At 41.9% G+C, this 18,558-nt stretch overlaps 2 protein-coding genes across 3 annotated transcripts in view; one reads left to right on the top strand and one right to left on the bottom strand.

Annotated features, from left to right (window-relative positions):
- The window catches only part of Tube1 (tubulin epsilon 1), an 18,245-nt gene extending 13,314 nt beyond the window's left edge, over positions 1-4,931 (top strand). The window contains exons 10-12 of one of the 2 annotated variants that reach the window (XM_070024765.1): positions 1,188-1,328; positions 1,936-2,110; positions 3,846-4,931. In XM_070024765.1, coding sequence (XP_069880866.1) covers positions 1,188-1,328; positions 1,936-2,110; positions 3,846-3,893 — 364 coding nt within the window. In that variant the 3' untranslated portion in view covers positions 3,894-4,931. Of the gene's footprint in view, positions 1-1,187; positions 1,329-1,935; positions 2,111-2,345; positions 2,968-3,845 lie in introns of those variants that run through there. The other variant, XM_070024764.1, reaches the window with a different exon arrangement.
- On the bottom strand, positions 4,130-18,558 carry Ccn6 (cellular communication network factor 6). Its single transcript, XM_070024778.1, has 7 exons — positions 18,396-18,558; positions 18,232-18,287; positions 14,094-14,291; positions 10,552-10,846; positions 9,401-9,634; positions 5,672-5,865; positions 4,130-4,476 (listed from the first exon to the last, which is right to left on the bottom strand). Exons 1-7 carry the CDS (start codon positions 18,556-18,558, stop codon positions 4,195-4,197), a joined length of 1,422 nt encoding a protein of 473 aa, XP_069880879.1. The 3' UTR covers positions 4,130-4,194.

The raw sequence follows: 18,558 nt of genomic DNA, 5'->3' as shown, positions 1-18,558 counted from the left end.
CCTTTCCCCATTGGATCATAATGATCACTATAATGAAACAGTATACACAATGTAGAATATTTTATTCACTGTATTCACTCAGCATGCTAGTATTTTTAAGGAGAGTGAGCACTTTTAACCTGAACCCTAATTGTACTTTGATGGTAAATGAATTACTGTAAATATATGTAAAATTTATTCTTTATGTGTGTGTATGTGCTGGTCCTGGAGATTGAACTCTGCCTGGTCACTGTCTCTGAGCTTTTAAGCTCAAGGCTAGTGCTCTTCCACTTGAACCACAGCTCTATTGCCAGCTCTGTGATGGCTAATAGGAGATAAGAGTCTCAAGGACTTTCCTGCCCAGGCTGGCTTAGAACCACTATCCTTAGATCCACCTCCTGAGTAGCTAGGATCACAGGCATGAGCCATAAGCATCCAACAGTAAACTTATTTAAGAAAACAGTAAAGTTATTTCTTAAGTCTGGAAGATTCCATTTCCACAAAAGAAAGATAAATGTGCTGGCACACACTTGTGATTCCAGCAATGACAGGAAGCTTGACATAGATAGAATGTGACTCAGGAACATGCCCAGTCAGGATGCTAGACCCTATCCTAAAATAATGGCCAGTGAAAACCAAGACCAGAAGTGTGGTTCATTGCCACCATGCCAGTCTAACAAGCACAAACCCTCCCCCCCCCAAAAAAAAAGAGAAATGAACAAATGGAATTTTTGTAATTAAGTTTAACATAAAGAAAAATATGTTCTGACTTGATTCTCCTATTTAAATATTTAAAAGTCAGTTGAATATACTTTACTTGGTTTATTTTGATAAAGATAATACTTTTATGTCAACACGTGCATGCTAGTCCTGGGCACTATCCCTTGACCGTTTTTGCTCAAGGCTAGCACTCTTCCCACTTTAGCCACAGCTCTACTTTTGGCTGTTTTGATACTCAATTGGAGATTAAACAGACTTTCCTGCCCAGGCTGGCTTAAAACTGCCATCCTCAGATCTCAGCCCCTTGAGGAGCTAGAATTACAGGTGTGAGTCACCAGCTCCTGGCAGCACTTTTCTAGTCATAGAAATCTATGGTGAAAATTTGAATTATAATGTATCACCAAAAGATTATAAAACTCATTACCTTACTTATGTCACTGAAACCCATCTGTACATCAGTGGATCTTTTTTTCTATTTCCTGTTCTAGGTTGGATCAGATGTTTTCAGATGCCTTCAGCAAAGATCACCAGCTAATTCGAGGAGACCCCAGACACAGTTTATACCTTGCCTGTGCCCTCATGGTTAGAGGAAATGTACAGATTTCAGATCTTCGTCGAAATATTGAAAGGTTCGTTTTCTATTTTTCAAGGTAATTTATGTCTACTTGGGACAATGGAGCATAGTAAGGAAGACAGCCTCTCTTCAAACATAATAATGCCACTTCCTAAAGTGTGACCTTGGGAAGGCTTCTCTGCGACTTGTTTCTTTCAAGTATAAATAGAAATATAGTATAATGTTATTTATGACTATTGCATGGTATGTAAGTGATTTTATTTTCTAAGCATATCCAAAAGGTATTCCCACCCCTGCTGCACAGTTTCTACATTTATTTTTACTATTTGGCAGAATGTTTTTAGAAAACTGTTCTATAGAATTTAAAAGAGAAAACTATGCCTTTATTTCCTTTCATTACCAGATTTCCAACTTTAAGTAACATGTTTCTAGGTTTTTAAATCCCTCCATAGCCAATTTAATGTCCTTGAGTTACTATTAAATGACATTGTTACTTATCACATTGTTACATAAAGTTAATGTAAAATAAATCATTTAGATTATAAACTTAGTTAATAATTAGACTGATGCCATCACTAGTATCCTTTAACTAATGTGGGGTACCATAATATGGTAGACATTTTTAGTGACTTAGTTCTTACCTTTAAGTTTCTGTGTCTCAGATTAAAACCTGCCCTGCAGTTTGTCTCCTGGAATCAAGAAGGCTGGAAGACCAGCCTGTGTTCAGTACCTCCTGTGGGCCACTCGCATTCATTATTAGCTTTAGCAAATAACACATGCGTGAAACCTACCTTCATGGAGCTGAGAGACAGGTTCATGAGGCTGTACAAGAAAAAGGTAACCACACACTTTTATAACTGCCTTGGCTAAGGTACGTGGTAACACAAGTCAGGATTGGCCTTGTCTACCATATATTGCTATACTGATAGTAACTGAAGAAAAGAGCCTTCCACTGGTTTTAAATGGGAAGTTGCCTGAGTATAGGATTTCGATAGAATATTTTACTCAAGTTCTCATTTCCTGTTTATACAGTTCCTGAGGCAGTAAATGTTATCAATGGGGTTATTTTCAGGCTCATCTCCATCACTATCTCCAAGTCGAAGGGATGGAGGAAAGCTGTTTCTCAGAGGCCGTGTTGTCTTTGTCAGCACTCATACAGGAGTATAACCAACTGGACACTACACGGAGCATGCCAGTGCAGGACGTACCACGGCTTAGCGTAGCTGTGTGACAAAGAGCCGAAAACAAACTGCCCTTCCTGTTTCCTAATTTCACAGGTTCCCTCACCTTCCTGCTGCTGCATGCTTGTGACTCAGAAAGCCCAGTTGGTTTTTATATTAGCAGGAAGCACTTTTGTCTTGAAGAGGGCTTCCTGTTAGATCACAGGTTGTTGATAATACTTGCATGTGAAATGGGTGGAAGCCTACCATCTTCACCCCAAATTGTGTCAAAAATTCAGAGAACAGATTTCCTGATCAATATTCTTTATTGATAACCTTGTATTTAGATTTTTATACACGAATAATCTTGTCTTTTATTTTTAAAAAGTTTACAATTATATTTTTATATTTATTTATAACTTATTTTGTGATTCCACTAACTTTTCAGGGTTTTTTTTCCCTTTGTACTCAAAAGAGTCATAATTTAGATATTGTGTACTTGTACTAAATTATTTTTAAATAGCTTTCTTGTCAAAATCACTTGATTTTGTAATAAACAGTTTTAAAAGATTTTAAGCAATGCCACTTGTTACTACTGTTTTGAATGCCATCATTTATATAAATGAACAGAACACTACTAATCTTAATACCCTCTTTCAACTTTATCATGAAATTATTCCAGTTAATATTTAGACACATTAGGTTCATTTACCTTATAAGGGAATAAATTTTAGAAAAAAATTATTTTAAGTTTCTTTCCTTTGCAAGATAATGATACTGTTCTTGGTCTTTATCTTGGAAATTTAGTTTATTATTTGTTATAAAAAAAAAAGTCCAGATCATAGATGTCAAGAGTAATCAAGAAGTCCATTCTTTCCTTCCCAGAAGAAATCTTAACTGATATTCAGGATATATATGATAGATAGATAGATAGATAGATAGATAGATAGATAGATAGATAGATAGACAGACAGACAGACAGACAGACAGACAGACAGACAGACAGATAGATAGATAGATAGGAATATATATAGAAATATAATTATATTTCTAGTTTATTCATATTTCTTTTCAAGGACAATCTAGAATCTTACTTGCACCTATACTGATTATCATCTGGTAAGAGCCTTGTCTACATTTTTAAGTATAGATTTTTTTAATTTCATATAACTTTATGTACTATCAACATAGTATTCCACATTATTGTATAAAATAAAATGTTTTCCTATAAATATTATTATTTGTATATCTTATGTGGAATGCTTTAACAGTGCCAAATAATCTGCATATTACCTAATTACAGGATATATTTTAGAAATAACTTTTAAGTTTTCTTCCGTAAATTTTTTGTATATACATGTGTGGGACTTGAACCTCAGGGTCTGGGTGCTGTCTCTGCTTTTTTGCTAAAGGCTAGCACTACACCACTTGAGCCACAGCTCCTGTTCTTTGGTCATTAATTGGAGATAAAAGTCTCATGGACTTTCCTGCCTGGGCTGGCTTCAATCGGTGATCCTCAGATCTCAGACTACTACTTAGTAGCTAGGATTTACAGGTATGAGCCATCAGCACCCAGCTACTTTTTCTATACATTTTGGTAGAACTTTTCTTAGAAACATCTCATCTTTCAATATGGTGATATGAGAATGAATGGATATTCTTAGTATTTTTGACTCATAAAGATTTCTCACCCTTTTCTACCCATTCTGTTTTTTTTATTATAGATGACACAATTGACTAATGTTAACTTTATCCCATATTTTATAGAATCTTGAGTTCTGAAAACATATCTCCAGGTTCTCTGCAATTTCTCTGACATACACAAGATATTATCCACAACATCTTCCACTTCATTGACCCTTCATTCGGGCAATCAAACTGAATGGTAATCATTGTAGACTTATTAGGGATGCAGCATCTCCTATCCAAGCACATTCCACAAAACGTGGGTTTGTAACTCTGAGTACTTGAACATCCAGAAAAGACAAATTTTTCAGCTTTGGCAAGCTGGAAAGTAGGTTGGCATGTTTTCCCTTTGGGAATCTGAAAAAAACAAAAAAAAAACAGCCGTTCTTTAAATTTAATACAATAGATTATACAGAACATTTCCTAGCACAACATGCAGATTAAATCACGTCTGGAGCATTAATAATAGTTACTGTGTCATGACCTCCAGCATCCTCTTTTCTGCCTATAAAATTTCTTCTCACCAGAGGCTCTCTGTATTCTTGCTTTGTCTCATATTTCTTGCTATCTGTCCTTAAATCAGTTCCATACAAGTGGAATATTACCTAAGACTTAGCACATTCCCTAATAATTTAAACTGTTTTGTGGCTAAGTAGATGAATAACTATCTTAATCCCTTTAAAATTGGGTTGTCAACTTCTAATATGACAGGGAATACCTTGAGAATGAGTAATATTTTTGAAAATTAATCTTTGAGACAGTTGCTTGGGCTCTGTGAAGAATGGGGCCAGGTCTAGACCTAGCTCCCCAAGTCTCAGGGAAAATATTTTATAATGGTCCTTTGACAAGTTTACTGTTGAGCACATGCCATTTGGAGAATGATGTGATTCAGTCCAAATTGGTGATTGGTATCTAACACCAGAACTTCTTTGCTTTGACCATCTTTTGTTTTCTTTTTCTTTTTTTTCTTTTTTTTTTTTTGTCGGTCGTGGGGCTGAACTCTGGGCCTGGGCGCTGTCCCTCAGTTCTTCAGCTCAAGGCTACTGCCCTACCACTTGAGCCACAGCACCACTTCCAGCTTTTTTCTGCTTATGTGGTGCTGAGGAATAGAACCCAGTCCCTCATGCACGTGAGGCAAGCACTCTACCACTGAGCCACCTTCCCAGCCCATGCTTTGAACATTTTAATGGCTGTTTTCATAACTGTGGTAAGCAACCAGGATTTTGCATTCATTACTTTGATTCCACTAATACAGAAATATGGCTGTAGAGGGTTAGAATCTGAAAAGGATCTACTCTGTAAAGAATAATATTCTTGGAGGTTTACCCCCAACAAATCATTTTATTAAGCTGGTAGACTATCTAGAATCAGCAGATTAACAATACTTTTACTAAGTAAAGTTCTCTACACAATGTGCAGTTAGATGAGTGTCTGTTTTCTTTCCAGATAATTGGACTAAGAGTTCCAGTGAAGAATCAAACACTCTTACTCCCTCCAAAACATATTTCATTTTATAATGCTGAATTAAAATTAAGTTAAATCTACACTTTACCTCTACAGTCTTTGATACATTACTGCTGCAAGGCTGAATGTAGCATAGTCTTTTCTCATGTCTCATTTCACAGTTACTGTTTTCATTGGTCACCCTGTTAGATATGCCCATCCCACATGTTCTAGAGCATGGAGTCCACTTTGTTGCTTGCACAAGACATTTTCTTTTCCAAATAAGTGGGAGATTCCTGTAGGCTAAAATAAATGGGGAAAAGTGCACGTGTATACATACATACATAAGTATATACATATATAGAAGTAGTTTTTTAATCATTAAGATAACATTTAAGAGATCTGGATAAAAGATTGTGGCGCTGGGAAGGTGGCTCAGTGGTAGAGTGCTTGCCTTGCATGCATGAGGCCCTGGGTTCGATTCCTCAGCACCACATATGCAGAAAAAGCCGCAAGTGGCGCTGTGTCTCAAATGGTAGAGCACTAGCCTTTAGCTGAAGAGCTGAGGGACAGCACCCAGGCTCAGAGTTCAGGCCCCACCGCTGGCAAAAAAGATTGTTTGTGAATAAACGAAGCTTGTGGTCATTCTGTTTTCCTGATTGTCTAAATTGCCTTTCAGTCAAATGTGGCAGTCCAGTTTTTTGCAGGGGGGGGGAGGGCAGGGAGGCAGTTCTTTGTTTTGGAAAACAGTGGATTTGCTATTTGCATCATTCTGCTTTACCCAATCTGAGTCTTAAGTTTATGTTCTCATTGATGTCTTTGTTATATGTGGTCTGCTGCATGTTTGTTATTGCTAGCAGTCTTTGAAATAAAATTAGGGAATTTGAGATATTAATCAGAATAGTTGAAGGAGGAGGGGTAATTTGTTTTTTCCTTTAGACAGGATTTCAATACCAACCCAGGCTGGTCTGGAACTCTCAATCTTCCTACCTCAGTGATTTGCATCTGTATATACTGTGTATACTGCCACACCAGGTAGAATAACATAGTCTTAATGCTAAATATAAGTGTGCTGGTACTGGGCTTGGAACTGAAGATTGGGTGCTGTTCCTTAGTGTGTTTTGTTTTGTTTTGTTTCCTCTCAAGGCTTGCGCTCTACTACTTGGCCACAGTTCCACTTCTGCCTTCTGGGTGGTTAATTGGAGATAAAGGTCTCACAGACTTACCTTGTGGTTCAAAGCCAGCCCTGGCAAGGAGACTTTCACTGTGAGACTTTCACCTGCCATTAACCACTCAAAAGCAAATGAAGCTGTGGCCCAAATGGTAGAGTGGGGGAAAAAAAGGCAACAGCACCCAAGCCCTGATTTCAAGCCCCAGTACCAGCACCGGGGAAGAAAAAAAAAATGACATCTTAATAGAAAATATGAAACACTCTGAAGTATGTGTTTGCTTTGAATTAAATGATAGCATGACTGTTCTCAGCGTTAATACAGTAGGCCTTGCGGCTGCATGGAAAATTGCAAGAGAAAAAGCAGAACCACGAGGACACCTGGGAAGGTTTGAAGAGCTCTATGCGGGAAGCAGATTGGAAGCCTGGTACATTAGACTATCTCATTACTATTATCCCTGCTGACAAGTAACCGAAACCCCTACAGTTCAGGAATTTAGTATTTGTTAAAAGAAAAAAACAAAGCAAGAAAACTACAAGAGATTTGTGAAATAGGTGCTTAGATTTTCGTGAGCACTGAGAAAAGCTTGATAGCTGTATTTCACCACATGCTTCATACTGACCCAGCAAAAGCCAGATTCCAGCTGCAGTTGTAATCACATATATCTTAAAGTATGGTTTGTGGTAGAAGCTAATTGTGAAAGCCAAATTCCTTGTGGGCGATAAATACAACTTCATAGTTGAGCAGAGAAGGGACAGGTTGAACATACACTTTTTTGGGGAACATATCAAGGCCTAAATCACATACTAGAGAGTACTTTGTGACATTTTCCGATTGTTCGTAGCAAGCACTGACTGCCAAAAATGACCAGCTGAGACCTCTCCAAACCAAGCTCCAAGTAAATCCACTGAAACCATTGAGCTGCACAGATGAAACCAACTTGAACATGACCCAAAGGGAGAAGTATTGTGCTAAGGTAATTTCCTCCAGGGAGACTCACATCTGGTTTGTAACAAGAGCCTTATTTTGAATCAGATCTCATGCAGAAAAAGCTGGGCACTGAATATAGCAAATATCAATGACAGAGTACATACTTGACATGTGCAAAGCCTGGGGTTCAACTCCCAGCACCAAAATAATAAATTAACTATTTGCCTTATTTTAAGATTTTGTTGTTTTGCCAGTCCTGGGGCTTGCACTGTGGGCTTGTCCCTGAACTTTTGCTCAAGGCAAGCACTCTGCCACTTGAGTCACAGTGCCACATCTGGCTTTTTCTGTGACTAATTGGAGAGAAGGGTCTTGTGAACTTTCCTGCCCAGGATGGCTTCAAACCACAATCCTCCTGAGCTACTCAGCCTCCTGAGTAGCTAGGATTACAGGCGTGAGCCACCAGCACCTGGCTATTTTAAAGATTTTTAAAGCATGTGTAGTATTGTATCATTGGCTACCTAATTATGTGTGGACAAATTCACCCAACCTAGGGAATATTTTTCAAATTAACTGGCAGAGTCCCTGCTGATCTTCTTTTCATGATTAGTTTCTATAGTTGCTTTTATTAATAAAGATGAGCTTTAAGGAGCTATTAACATTCATAAATTTTCGACACCAACATGATAGCTATCACTAAGCTCTAAATTAAAAGAAATTCTTGATTTCTAGATGAGAAAGAGAGGTAAACAAGAACCTGGCAACAATATTGCCCTGATGTGTTATTCTTCTTCTCCTGGGCTTCATTTGCCTGAGTTGTAGATCCTTTTGTGCCAAAATACTGTAGCAGTTACATGAGATGTCCAGAGTGCCATTTGTATCATAAGTAGCCAGGTCTCAAAATAAGTAATATATCATTCTTCTTGCAGCATATATAAGTAACCTACTTTTAAAAGCCTATGTGTAGTGTCTGAACCACATGTATTTAGAGTCAGATTGGTAACCGTTGTTAGTTCTCAAATTGTTTTTAGTTCTATTCCTACTTGTTTGTTATATTTTTATTTGTTTGTATATATTTTTATTTGATTTCAAATTTACTTTTTTTTTTTGGCCAGTCTAGGGTCTTGAACTCAGAGCCTGTGCACTGTCCCTGAGCTTCTTTTGCTCAAGGTTAGCACTCTACCACTTGGGCCACAGAGACACTTTAGGCTTTTTTTTTTTTTTTTCTGTTTATGTGGTACTGAGGAATCAAACCCAGGGCTTCATGTATGCTAAGCAAGCATTCTACCACTAAGCCACATTTCCAGCCTAAATTTACTTTTTAAACCAGTGGCTTTCCACTTGTGTTTATATAGAAAAGTTAACTGTGGCAATTTTAGGACCTGGGTGATCAAAGCTCTTGCCCATAATAGAATGATATTAAAGTTTTCTTCCAAGGTATATATGAACAATCTTTGGTCGACTTTCTTAAAAATAGGTTGAGAAGAAGCCAAAATGTACTACTTTTTCTGACCTAATAGAGCTTTGAAACACAGGAATGTTTTCCTGACAAAACCTAGAAAAGGAAGTTTTCTTTTCAGACCCTTAAATGTAGCTGCCTGAGGCATAACGCTCAGTAGGATAATACTAAATATTGCTCTGACCTCCAGTCCAAACACTCATGCTCAGTCCCTGTAGTGCACCAAAGGAACACAAGAAAACCACAGAAGTCATACGTGCAAAACAGCTCTACGTGTGAGCACCTGGCATTGTTTTGTGGCTTTCTGGGAGCTGCCGTTGTGATGGTCCCAGAACACAGTTTGACGTCTTTCCAATTTTGGGTCCGGAGCAGCGGCTGCCAGCCAGCTTGGGTATGAACAGAGGCATGCATCCAATGGCTCCACTCACACACAGGCAGCTAAACAGAGGGTTGGGCTGAAACACTTGGCCATTCTGATAATGAACTCTGTTGATCTCACATCCAACAGCTACCAGGTCTAAAATGGGAGAAAAGCAGCATTGCTTAAAAAAAAATAGAATAACTTTGAAAGACTTTCAGTGATACACCAGAAGAAAGCTATCTCCTCTATGAAGAATAGTTCTCAGTTTCTTAGGACACTTTAGAACTGCCTTCAAAGAACTTCTCCAGAAATCAGCCAGGCACCAGTGGCTCATATCTGTTGTCCAAAGAACTACGAGGGAGGAGAGGAGGATAATGGTTCAACTTCAATCTGGGCAAAAAGTAAAATGTCATCTCAATAAGAGCCTCCTACCCCCAACTACATGACATAATTTTTATTCTATTTATGTATTTATTTTTGTCTCTTGTAGGGCTTGAACTCTGGGACTGGGCACTGTCCCTCAGTTCTTCAGTTCAAGGTGAGCACTCTCCCACTTGAGCCACAGCACCACTTCCCGTTTCCTGGTGGTTTATTGGAGATAAGAGTCTCAGACTTTCCTGTTCGGGTTGGCTTTGAACCATGATCCTCAGATCTCAGCCTCCTGAGTAGCTAGGATTACAGGCATGAGCCACCAGCGCCTGGCCACAATTTTTTAATGATAGAAAAAGGCTGAATTCAGGTTGTGGGCAGTATTAATAAAAGCTGTCATTTGTGGTACTTTAAGAAGTCAACTCTATTGACATAACTTCTATTTTTCTATCACTTAAAAGCAATTACCTGAGAATTGCAAAATCCACTTCCATGTAAAGGAAATAATAGGCTCCTGAACATGTGTATCTGCTCACTTCATGTGAAGCCAGTTCACTGGTACACAAAAATTAGTCCACCTTGAATTGAGCCAAACTAAGTTAATCAAAGTTAACAATTCAAGAGTTGGGGGGAGGGGGGGCAGGGGAGGGATGTCTGTCTAGACTCCGCCTTTGCCAAAGGTCCAGAAGAAAACAGACACTTACATGCACATACTCCGGTCTCAAACCGAGGCCTATCTGCTGAGTAGTCACAGTACAACCCTTTATGTGGGTCACAGAGGTCAGCTTCATTGCAGAGGTCCCCTGGTTGCTTGGCACAGATTTTGCAGCATCCACAGCCATCCCTCACCAAGCTCACTCCAGGAGGGCAATTTGGCTTCCGTTGGGGGCATTTGCAGGGCCAGTGACAAACTTGTTTACGCTGATGCACTTCTGGGGTTTCTCCTGGCCCTCTGGGGGTCGTGTCTGGCAGCCCAGCGTCCTGTGCCCTGCAGCAGAACTTCATTTGGTAATAGAAGCAGTGTTACAAGTAGTTCCTCGGACTCATGGATCTTGGAGGAATAGATTTCCTCCAAAGAGGTAGATACATCTGACTTCTAATATCTGTCAGCTCTTGACATGGCCATTCTGTCTTTCAGCGTTCTTCACACAGCTTCCAGCACATGGCTTTTTCTTACTCTTCCTTCCTCATCCCACCCTCTCAGTCTCCTTTGCTACTTTCTTCTCATCTTCCTGAGCTCTAAACCTTGGAACCCCTTGGTTAAGACCTCAGCGTATCTCCGGCCTCCCATTGACTTCTCTTCTGACCTCAGACCCAGATGGCCTTCTTAAGACCTCCACCTTATACCAGGTACAGCAGCTCATGTCTAGAATCCTAACTACTCGGGAGGCTGAGGAGTTCAAGCCAGTTTGGAGCAACTGTACAACAGTACAAACATCTCAAAGTAATTATAGCAACTCTACTAGACAAAGCAAATTTAACATGACCAAGAGCAAACTTACAAATTTCCCCTCCAATCTATAGTTTTCCATACCCTTCCCAGTTTGAGCAAATGCCTGTTTCCTTTTTTTCTTGGGGTTAAATCATGATTGACGCTTTCACATTTTATACGCAATTTTGTCCATAAATGTTGCTGGTCACACCTTTCAAATATACCCCCCTGGACCTCAGTATCTCCTCTTCTACCATTGTGACCCAATTCACCGTTCTTTCTCACTTGGATCATTACAGATTATTTAACCTGTTCTTAGGTCACACAGCAAGCAAGGTAGGAGAAGGGAGCTAAGTCAGGCAGGTTCCAGAGCCTAAGTGCACAGCCCTGCCCCTCCTTCCCCACTGCAGAGCCCACTGCAAGCCAGCTTTGATGCTGAGCAAGCAGCTGAACATCTAACATGCATTCTGAATCCTGCAGGTTCTGTGAGCCTGCACTGACTTCCATGTAGATTTCATAATTAGTTGCTCATCTCTGTATGCTCTTTACAATCTCATCTGCCCTCTTGTCTTCAGCTTGTCCCTGTGCAACCCAGGCTGCATTTTCAATCTAGAGTTCCCCACTGTAGACAAACTCATGTAAATGATTGCCTACTGGGCCAGCCCTGGGGGGGGGGGGTGGAATTCAGGCTCAAACCTCAGAATCTTTCATCCCAGACAGCATCTCCAAAGTTTGGAATCCAAAAGCTAGCAATCACCTCAATCGTGACTAGCCTTGCTTATCCTATATTCTAGTATTATCACTCTATTCTAGTCTAGTCCTAGATCCCACTAAGTGGGACTGTGATAAGGTCCATGAGTCTTCCCCAATGAAGAATGAGAGGGACTCCCCCTGTGCCTCCCTTGCCTCTCATCGCTGCTAGAGGGATAGATCTCTTTAAAGAGCCTATCAGCAACCCTCAGTGGCTGCTGCATCTCCAGTGAGCAGTCCGAACTTCTGAGCATGCTACCTAAAGTCTGCCTGTTCTTGTCCATCTGCCAAACTCCCTTTCTATGCCTTGTTATTTAGTTTCTTCTCCCTCCTCCTTCTGACTGTTGCTCCTTGGCGTACTAAGGTTTGCACGCAAGGCCTTGCACTTGCCAGGCTCTACCACCAAGCCATGCCTCCAGCCCCTTTCTGTGCTGGTTATTTTTGAGACACGGGCTCACTTCCCTGTGAACTGTCTTAAGTAAAACAGCTTGTTTTGTTTCGCTTTGGTTTGCTTTCTTTGATCTGATTTGGTGCCCGTATTGAGGCTTAAACTCAGAGCCTCGCATTCTTGCTTGTTTTTTGTTTTTGTTTTTTTTTCTGCTCCAGTATGGTGCTCTACTCCTTGAGCCACACTTCCACTCATATAATAGTTTTGTATGCTTGTGGAATGTTTTTTTCTGTACATATCTTTCTATGTTAATACACTTGATATTTAAGAATCTATAACAAGTTGGGCATCTGTAATCCTAGCTATTCCAGAGACTGAAATCTGAGGATCACAGTCAGAAGCCAGCCAGGCAGGAGAGTCCATGAGACTCATCTCCAATGAACTTCCAAAAAGTCAGAAGTCAAGGGGTGGAGTGCTAGCTTAGAGCACAAAAGCTCAGGGACAGTACGCAGGTCCTGAGTTCAAGCCACAGACCCAACACCAAAAAAAGAAAGGAAGGAAGTGAAGGAAGGTAGGAAGGAAGGTAGGAAGAGGGAAGGAAGGAAGGAAGGAAGGAAGGAAGGAAGGAAGGAAGGAAGGAAGGAAGGAAGGAAGGGAAGGAAAGGAAAGGAAGGGAGAAAGGAAAAGACAAAGAACCTATAGCAGCTGAGTCCCCAGTAATGACCAGCCTTTTTTCAGAATATGGAATAGGAGACATCCCTGTCTCATGGCTGCTAGGGAAGCTCATCCCCACAATATCAGCAGAAAGAACCTGAACCACTGCACTCCGGGCATGACCCCTTAGAAATCATCTATTTACTCTCTATCTAGAGTAAAATTTTCAAATCCTTGCTTTCTGTGATGCATCCACTGCTCACTGACTGATGCAACCATAACTCACAGACACTTCATGTTTTCTAAGTCAACAGATTCCAGCAGTTCTGTCTCCTGTGCCAGCGAGCACCTCCACCGTGTAAATAAATCAGGGAACAACTCACCCTGGTTAAATCTTCTCATTTAAAAAAAAGAAAATACGAAGGCAATGAATTGCTGATATTCAACTCCTTTTGGTCTGTCATTTGCAACATCTCAGTCTCCGTGGACAGATCTCGTGCCCTTCATGGGAGACATGGGGATTGTGCCAAGACAGAAACAACAGAAAGTTGGAGAACTGCAAAGATTCATTCCAAAGGCCTCCTTGCCAACAAGAACAGGCTGAAAATCATCACTCCCCTAATCCACATGCAGGGGCTCTCTGCAAATGACTGGCAGGCAGAGCCCCGGCTGGTATCCACAGGAAGGGACAGTGTTTTGACTCCACAGTGGCCGCCAGTACTGCCTGGCCCCAGATAGGCGGTGTGTGTTACAAACCGCTAAGATCTATAAATATAGGAAAGTCTGCGGCTGTTCAAATACAGCCACAGTTTACCTGCAAGAGAGAAGGGTCTCGTGTGTGTCTCACGAAGCTGTGAACTCAACTTTATTTGGAGAGGAAAATGGCTTCCTGCTTCTCCTGAAATACTTTTTCACCAGTCATTTTCCCCCCACCTTCTTTTCCTTTTTTTTTTTTTTTTTTAATTTTGGCCCAAAGAATGAAGACCAGCCAAAGTCTCTGGAAAGAAACAAGAAAGACTTACCAGTGCTAGCCCAGTAAGGAGAAGGATGAGGATGAGGAGCTGCTGCATACCGCCGCCCGGAGGTGGGTGTGGAGGGCTGGCGAGGTGGCAGCTCCTCTTTGCTCGAGGCACACAAAGCCCCCCCTGTCTTCTCTGTACACGAGCTGTGTCTCCACCTCCCAGCTGGGCTACTGCTTCACAGGCTGTGCGTTTCCGTGCCTAAGAATCCATTTCTGTACCTGTTTGCTTTCGTGCGATTCTTCCAGAACAAGCTTGGCAGTTAGTGTGAAGGGGTTGGTGAGGCTGGTGAAGGGGGTGGGAAGAAGTTAGGAATCTCCTCCTGGGAGGTCAGAGCCTACCCTTGGGCACAATGGTAGCATTAGGTACCTCTCCCTCCCTTGTCCTCAGCCTCTGTCTGGGATTTCCCTGCTCTACATTTTCCTTGTGATGCTTTCTTTCCCTCTTAGACCCTTAAGCTCACTGCTGACCTGATCTTTTCCCCTTCTGGTCCTATCCGGGGTGATCCTGGGGCTCTCAAGCCTTCACTGACCCTCCAGAGTGCCTTCTGTTCTAACATAGTTCTCAAACCTGATGGGCTGTGTTTAGGTAAATGTCTAGATGGACAGAGGGTGTACTCCTATTGTCCCTGGAGAAGCCCTTTCTGTAGTCACAGTTCCATAACAGATGACAGGATAGGGAACCCCGATTTTTCTCCGCCTAAGCTCAAACACTTGTAAATCATTAGGGAAACTAGGAAACAGTATCTTGTACAGTAATATGTACACTTTTTTGTGGGTTTTTGTTTTGTTTCTTTGTACAAGTCCTGGAACTTGAACTCGGAGCCTGGGCACTATTCTTCAGCTTCTTTTGCTCAAGGCTAGTACTCTGCCATTTGAGTCACAGCTCCACTTCTGATTTATTGGTAGTTTATTCAAGATGACAATCTCACAGACTTTCCTACCTGGGCTGGCCTAGAACCACAGTCCTCAGATCTCAGCCTTCTGAGTGGTTAGAATTACCAGTATAAGCCACAGGGGCCTGGAAATTTTTGTGTTTTTTATGTGTCACTTTAATTTTTTTTAAACATCTAAAACCAAACTTACTAATGTGTACCCTGTTTCCTCCTTCTCAGCCCTCTTACGTAAGTGGCACCAGTCCATATCCTATATTGGTCCCATGTGACCTTGGCTTGTGTTACTCTTTGGTGTACAGATTTGTCTTCCTGTGGGCCCAGCAGGAAGTCTACCTTTCCTTGCCTTCCTAAGGCCTATTGCTATTCCCCGTGGCCTGTTCTCTAACCTACCACCAGCTGTTTATGTTCTTATGCCCTACTCCCTGCTCACTTCTTTGAGCCCAGCTACACAAGACACAGGAGTGAGGCCTCACTAAGGCCCGAGACCATGGTCTTCCACCAACACACAGGGAATCTGGTGTCCTTGGAGAACTAGAGTCACCATAAGCATGCAAGCAACCCACAGGCCATTGCCAAGTATTGAGTTAAATTATAATGATATGCACATTGAACAACAGGGGTGGGGTGGGGAAGCCAGCAGTAATACTGTTGATCAACACCTGAAGACAGAGAAGGAAGGTGTGTCTGGGGCCTGGTACAATCCAAGCTTTCTCCTTCTGTCTTCCCAGTTTAGGCCTAGTTGGTCTTTGGTTTCCCAGCCACAGTGATTCCTGTCTCACCCTGGCTATTGGACTGGGAAATTCTTGTTTCCTGACTCACCCATCAAAGGCGAAAGAGGTGCAGTGTCCTCTTCAGCTGCGTCCCTCCCCATCCTGTGTGCAATGCTACTCACAGCCGGGCCATGATGGGACTCAGGAGACTCCTGCTCCTTCTATTTGCTCCTCAGGAAAAGCTGAAGCAGCCATTTTTCTTTTTCTTCCGTCCCTCTGCATTATCCCTCCTGTGGAGCAGGAAAGAAGTCACGATGGCCATTCTTGCCTCTTGGTAAGAAAGGAACATGTTGCCCGAGAATTCAAATAGCAAAACTTCCCCCTGGAATCCGTCCGCTCTGAGCACACAGTCATTCATGTTTAGACATCTCCAGCCATCGCATTACGATTTCGCTCCTCTTGACATGAGAGGGTCAGTGAAAAGGGCAATATGAGAGGTCAGGGCTACTGTCGACTTCTTTTTAGCACTTTCCATTATCATCCAGTGGAAATTCCTGTCTAGGAGCTCATTTCTCAAGCATTCAGCTTGTGAGGTACATTCAAGCAGACATGGCGGTAGGCATAACTATTATTTTCATCGCATTTTATGATTTACAAGGAGGTTGCCCGTGTATTATCGTTTCTAATTTCACAGCTCAGTGAGGTAGGCAAAAGCAGTATTACCATCCTCATTTAACAGATTAAAAAGTTGAGGCTAAGTCATTGTACTTGGTCAATAAAACACACTTAATCCCTGCCCTGTAGAGGTATGTAATCTGCTGGGAGAGCAGACCCTGAAGACATAAACACACCAAATATCCATCATTAAAAACTGAATAAAGACTAATCATAGAGCGCGACCCTCATAAGAGAGAATGACAGATGGGAGCGAAGTTAGACTGGAGGCAGAGAGGACACTTCTGAGAAGTGAAGAGTTGAGAGCTGAAGACGGAGGAGAGGGCTCCTAGTCCAGTGCACATCTTTCATGGAAAGAGCCACATCTCTAATAATGCACATGCAAGTATTCTATCACTGTGTCCTGTGTGCCTATTTGCTCTTGCTTTTTACTATACTCCTCATCTTCCTCCCATGTGTTCTTCTAAGTGAATCCTACCCATTTACCAAGCAAGATCTCCACACAATTGGAATCATGAGAGTAGGTTGGTTCTCTCTTTCCTCTAACCTGTACACTCAGCCTTGTTAACCAACACCTGTGCGTTCCCTGAGAGGCTCACTTGGTGCCAACACCCTCCTCCACTGGGAAGGCAGGGTGCAAGAGTTACTAAGTTCTGTTTGGCTTTTTGTGAACAAGGTCCAAAAACGAGAAATCTCTGACAACCACCAAATGCCCTGCCCTACCATCTGTGTGGATCTTGGATCAGATTCTCTTGAAAAGAAGCAGGTGCCCTCATTCCAAGGGCATAAAAAAAAAAAAAAGTTAGGCTGTGGCCCAAGAAAAACAAGGCTAAATACTTAAGACAGATATAATTCACTTTGTCGCTTGGTCCTGTTCATCTGGTTTGCAGAGAGTTCCTCATAGAAAAGAGGTCTGAGTTAATTAGATGCAGGCACTGAGGAGGACCAGATGAAAAGGAGGAAGGGAGAGAGAAAAGGAGGACAAAGTATTTTCAGTATTTCCAAGTGTGGGTGGAGCTAGTGTTTCAGGGAGGGAAAGCACACATAATGTAGCGTGCTATTCCTGATTTCTAAAATAGTTGCACATGTGCACCGTAATCCACTTAGGTGGACCAGGCCCCCAGGCTTGCTGTGTTTGCAATCAGAAGACCCAATTCCCATCCAAGCGCCTGCCACTTTTACGAGGTCTCTGGCCTCCCACAGCCTGCTCTAGGTCTGTCTGCCTTCAGACTTGTTAATTCCTCCAATCCATCCCCAATGCTGTTATCTTATTTGTTTTTAAACTTGCATTTGGTCATGTTACTCTCCTACACAAAACCTCTTATTCACTCCTTTGTGTATGAGATAAAACCCAGCTGGTAAGAGGCTAGTTTTTTTTGTTATTTTTTTCCCCTAATGGGACTGGATCACATAAAAGTAGAGACAGGATCTCAAGGGGACATCACTTTGTGCCCTTCCCCTCCCCCCTCCCCCCTCCCCACTGCCCTGGCTCTCAGTTCAGCTGAGCAAAATAGGGAGCCCCCCAGCCTTTGTCATACTGTTCTCCCAAGAGAACCACCTAGTGAGAAGGTCGCATAAATGGTTTCTCCAAATCCCCTCAATCAAGCCTGGCTCTGCCACCAACCCTTTCAAAACCTGTGGGAGGGTGGCCAGGCTTGGCTAAGAAAAATCTGGTTACGATAGGATGTCCAGTTAAGTGTTTAGTGCCTATAGGAAGCACTTATATTTTTCTTTTTAAAAAATCTCCATTGTGAACTTGAAATTTAACTGGGCATCTATGATACGATTTTTTGTTTTGATTGGGACTAGGTCCTGTGGAAGTAAAGGCTAAGACTTCATAGCTTGATACAAAAGGACCGACACAGCGCTTGATAAATCTGTATTCGTTGTACGCGACCGGCACTCGGTGTTCCTTGCCTTAAAATTAATCTGAAAGGCAAAAAAAAAAAAGATACAGAAAACAAAAACCGCTCCATTTATTTTTTTCCTTTGTCCTTTCAAGCGAAATGGAAGGCTTTGTGCTACCCAGGCAGTTCCCTGATCGTCCAGTTGCAGCCTGCAGGGGACGCCGATGGACGCTAGATGGCGCAACGGGGCAAGGTTGCGCCTCGGGGTTCCGGCTTTGCCGCAGCGCCCCTGCATTATTGATTGAGATGCTGCCGCAGAGAAGGGAGGAGCCGGCCGCCAT

This window comes from Dipodomys merriami, unplaced genomic scaffold (assembly GCF_024711535.1).
Source record: "Dipodomys merriami isolate MVZ:Mamm:240054 unplaced genomic scaffold, mDipMer1.0.p SCAF_160, whole genome shotgun sequence".
NCBI lineage: Eukaryota > Metazoa > Chordata > Mammalia > Rodentia > Heteromyidae > Dipodomys > Dipodomys merriami.
The sequence above is the reverse complement of the archived record's forward strand: the minus strand, read 5'-3'. Positions and strand labels throughout refer to the sequence as shown.

Excerpts from the sequence above, each read along its gene's own strand:
- Ccn6 (XM_070024778.1), bottom strand. The coding sequence starts at position 18,558 with ATGGCGGCCGGCTCCTCCCTTCTCTGCGGCAGCATCTCAATCAATAAT. Across the intron at positions 9,635-10,551 it reads TGAGACCGGAGTATGTGCAT|ACCTGGTAGCTGTTGGATGT; the intron begins GTAAGTGTCTGT and ends CTCCCATTTTAG. Across the intron at positions 4,477-5,671 it reads ATGTATCAAAGACTGTAGAG|ATTCCCAAAGGGAAAACATG; the intron begins GTAAAGTGTAGA and ends TGTTTTTTTCAG.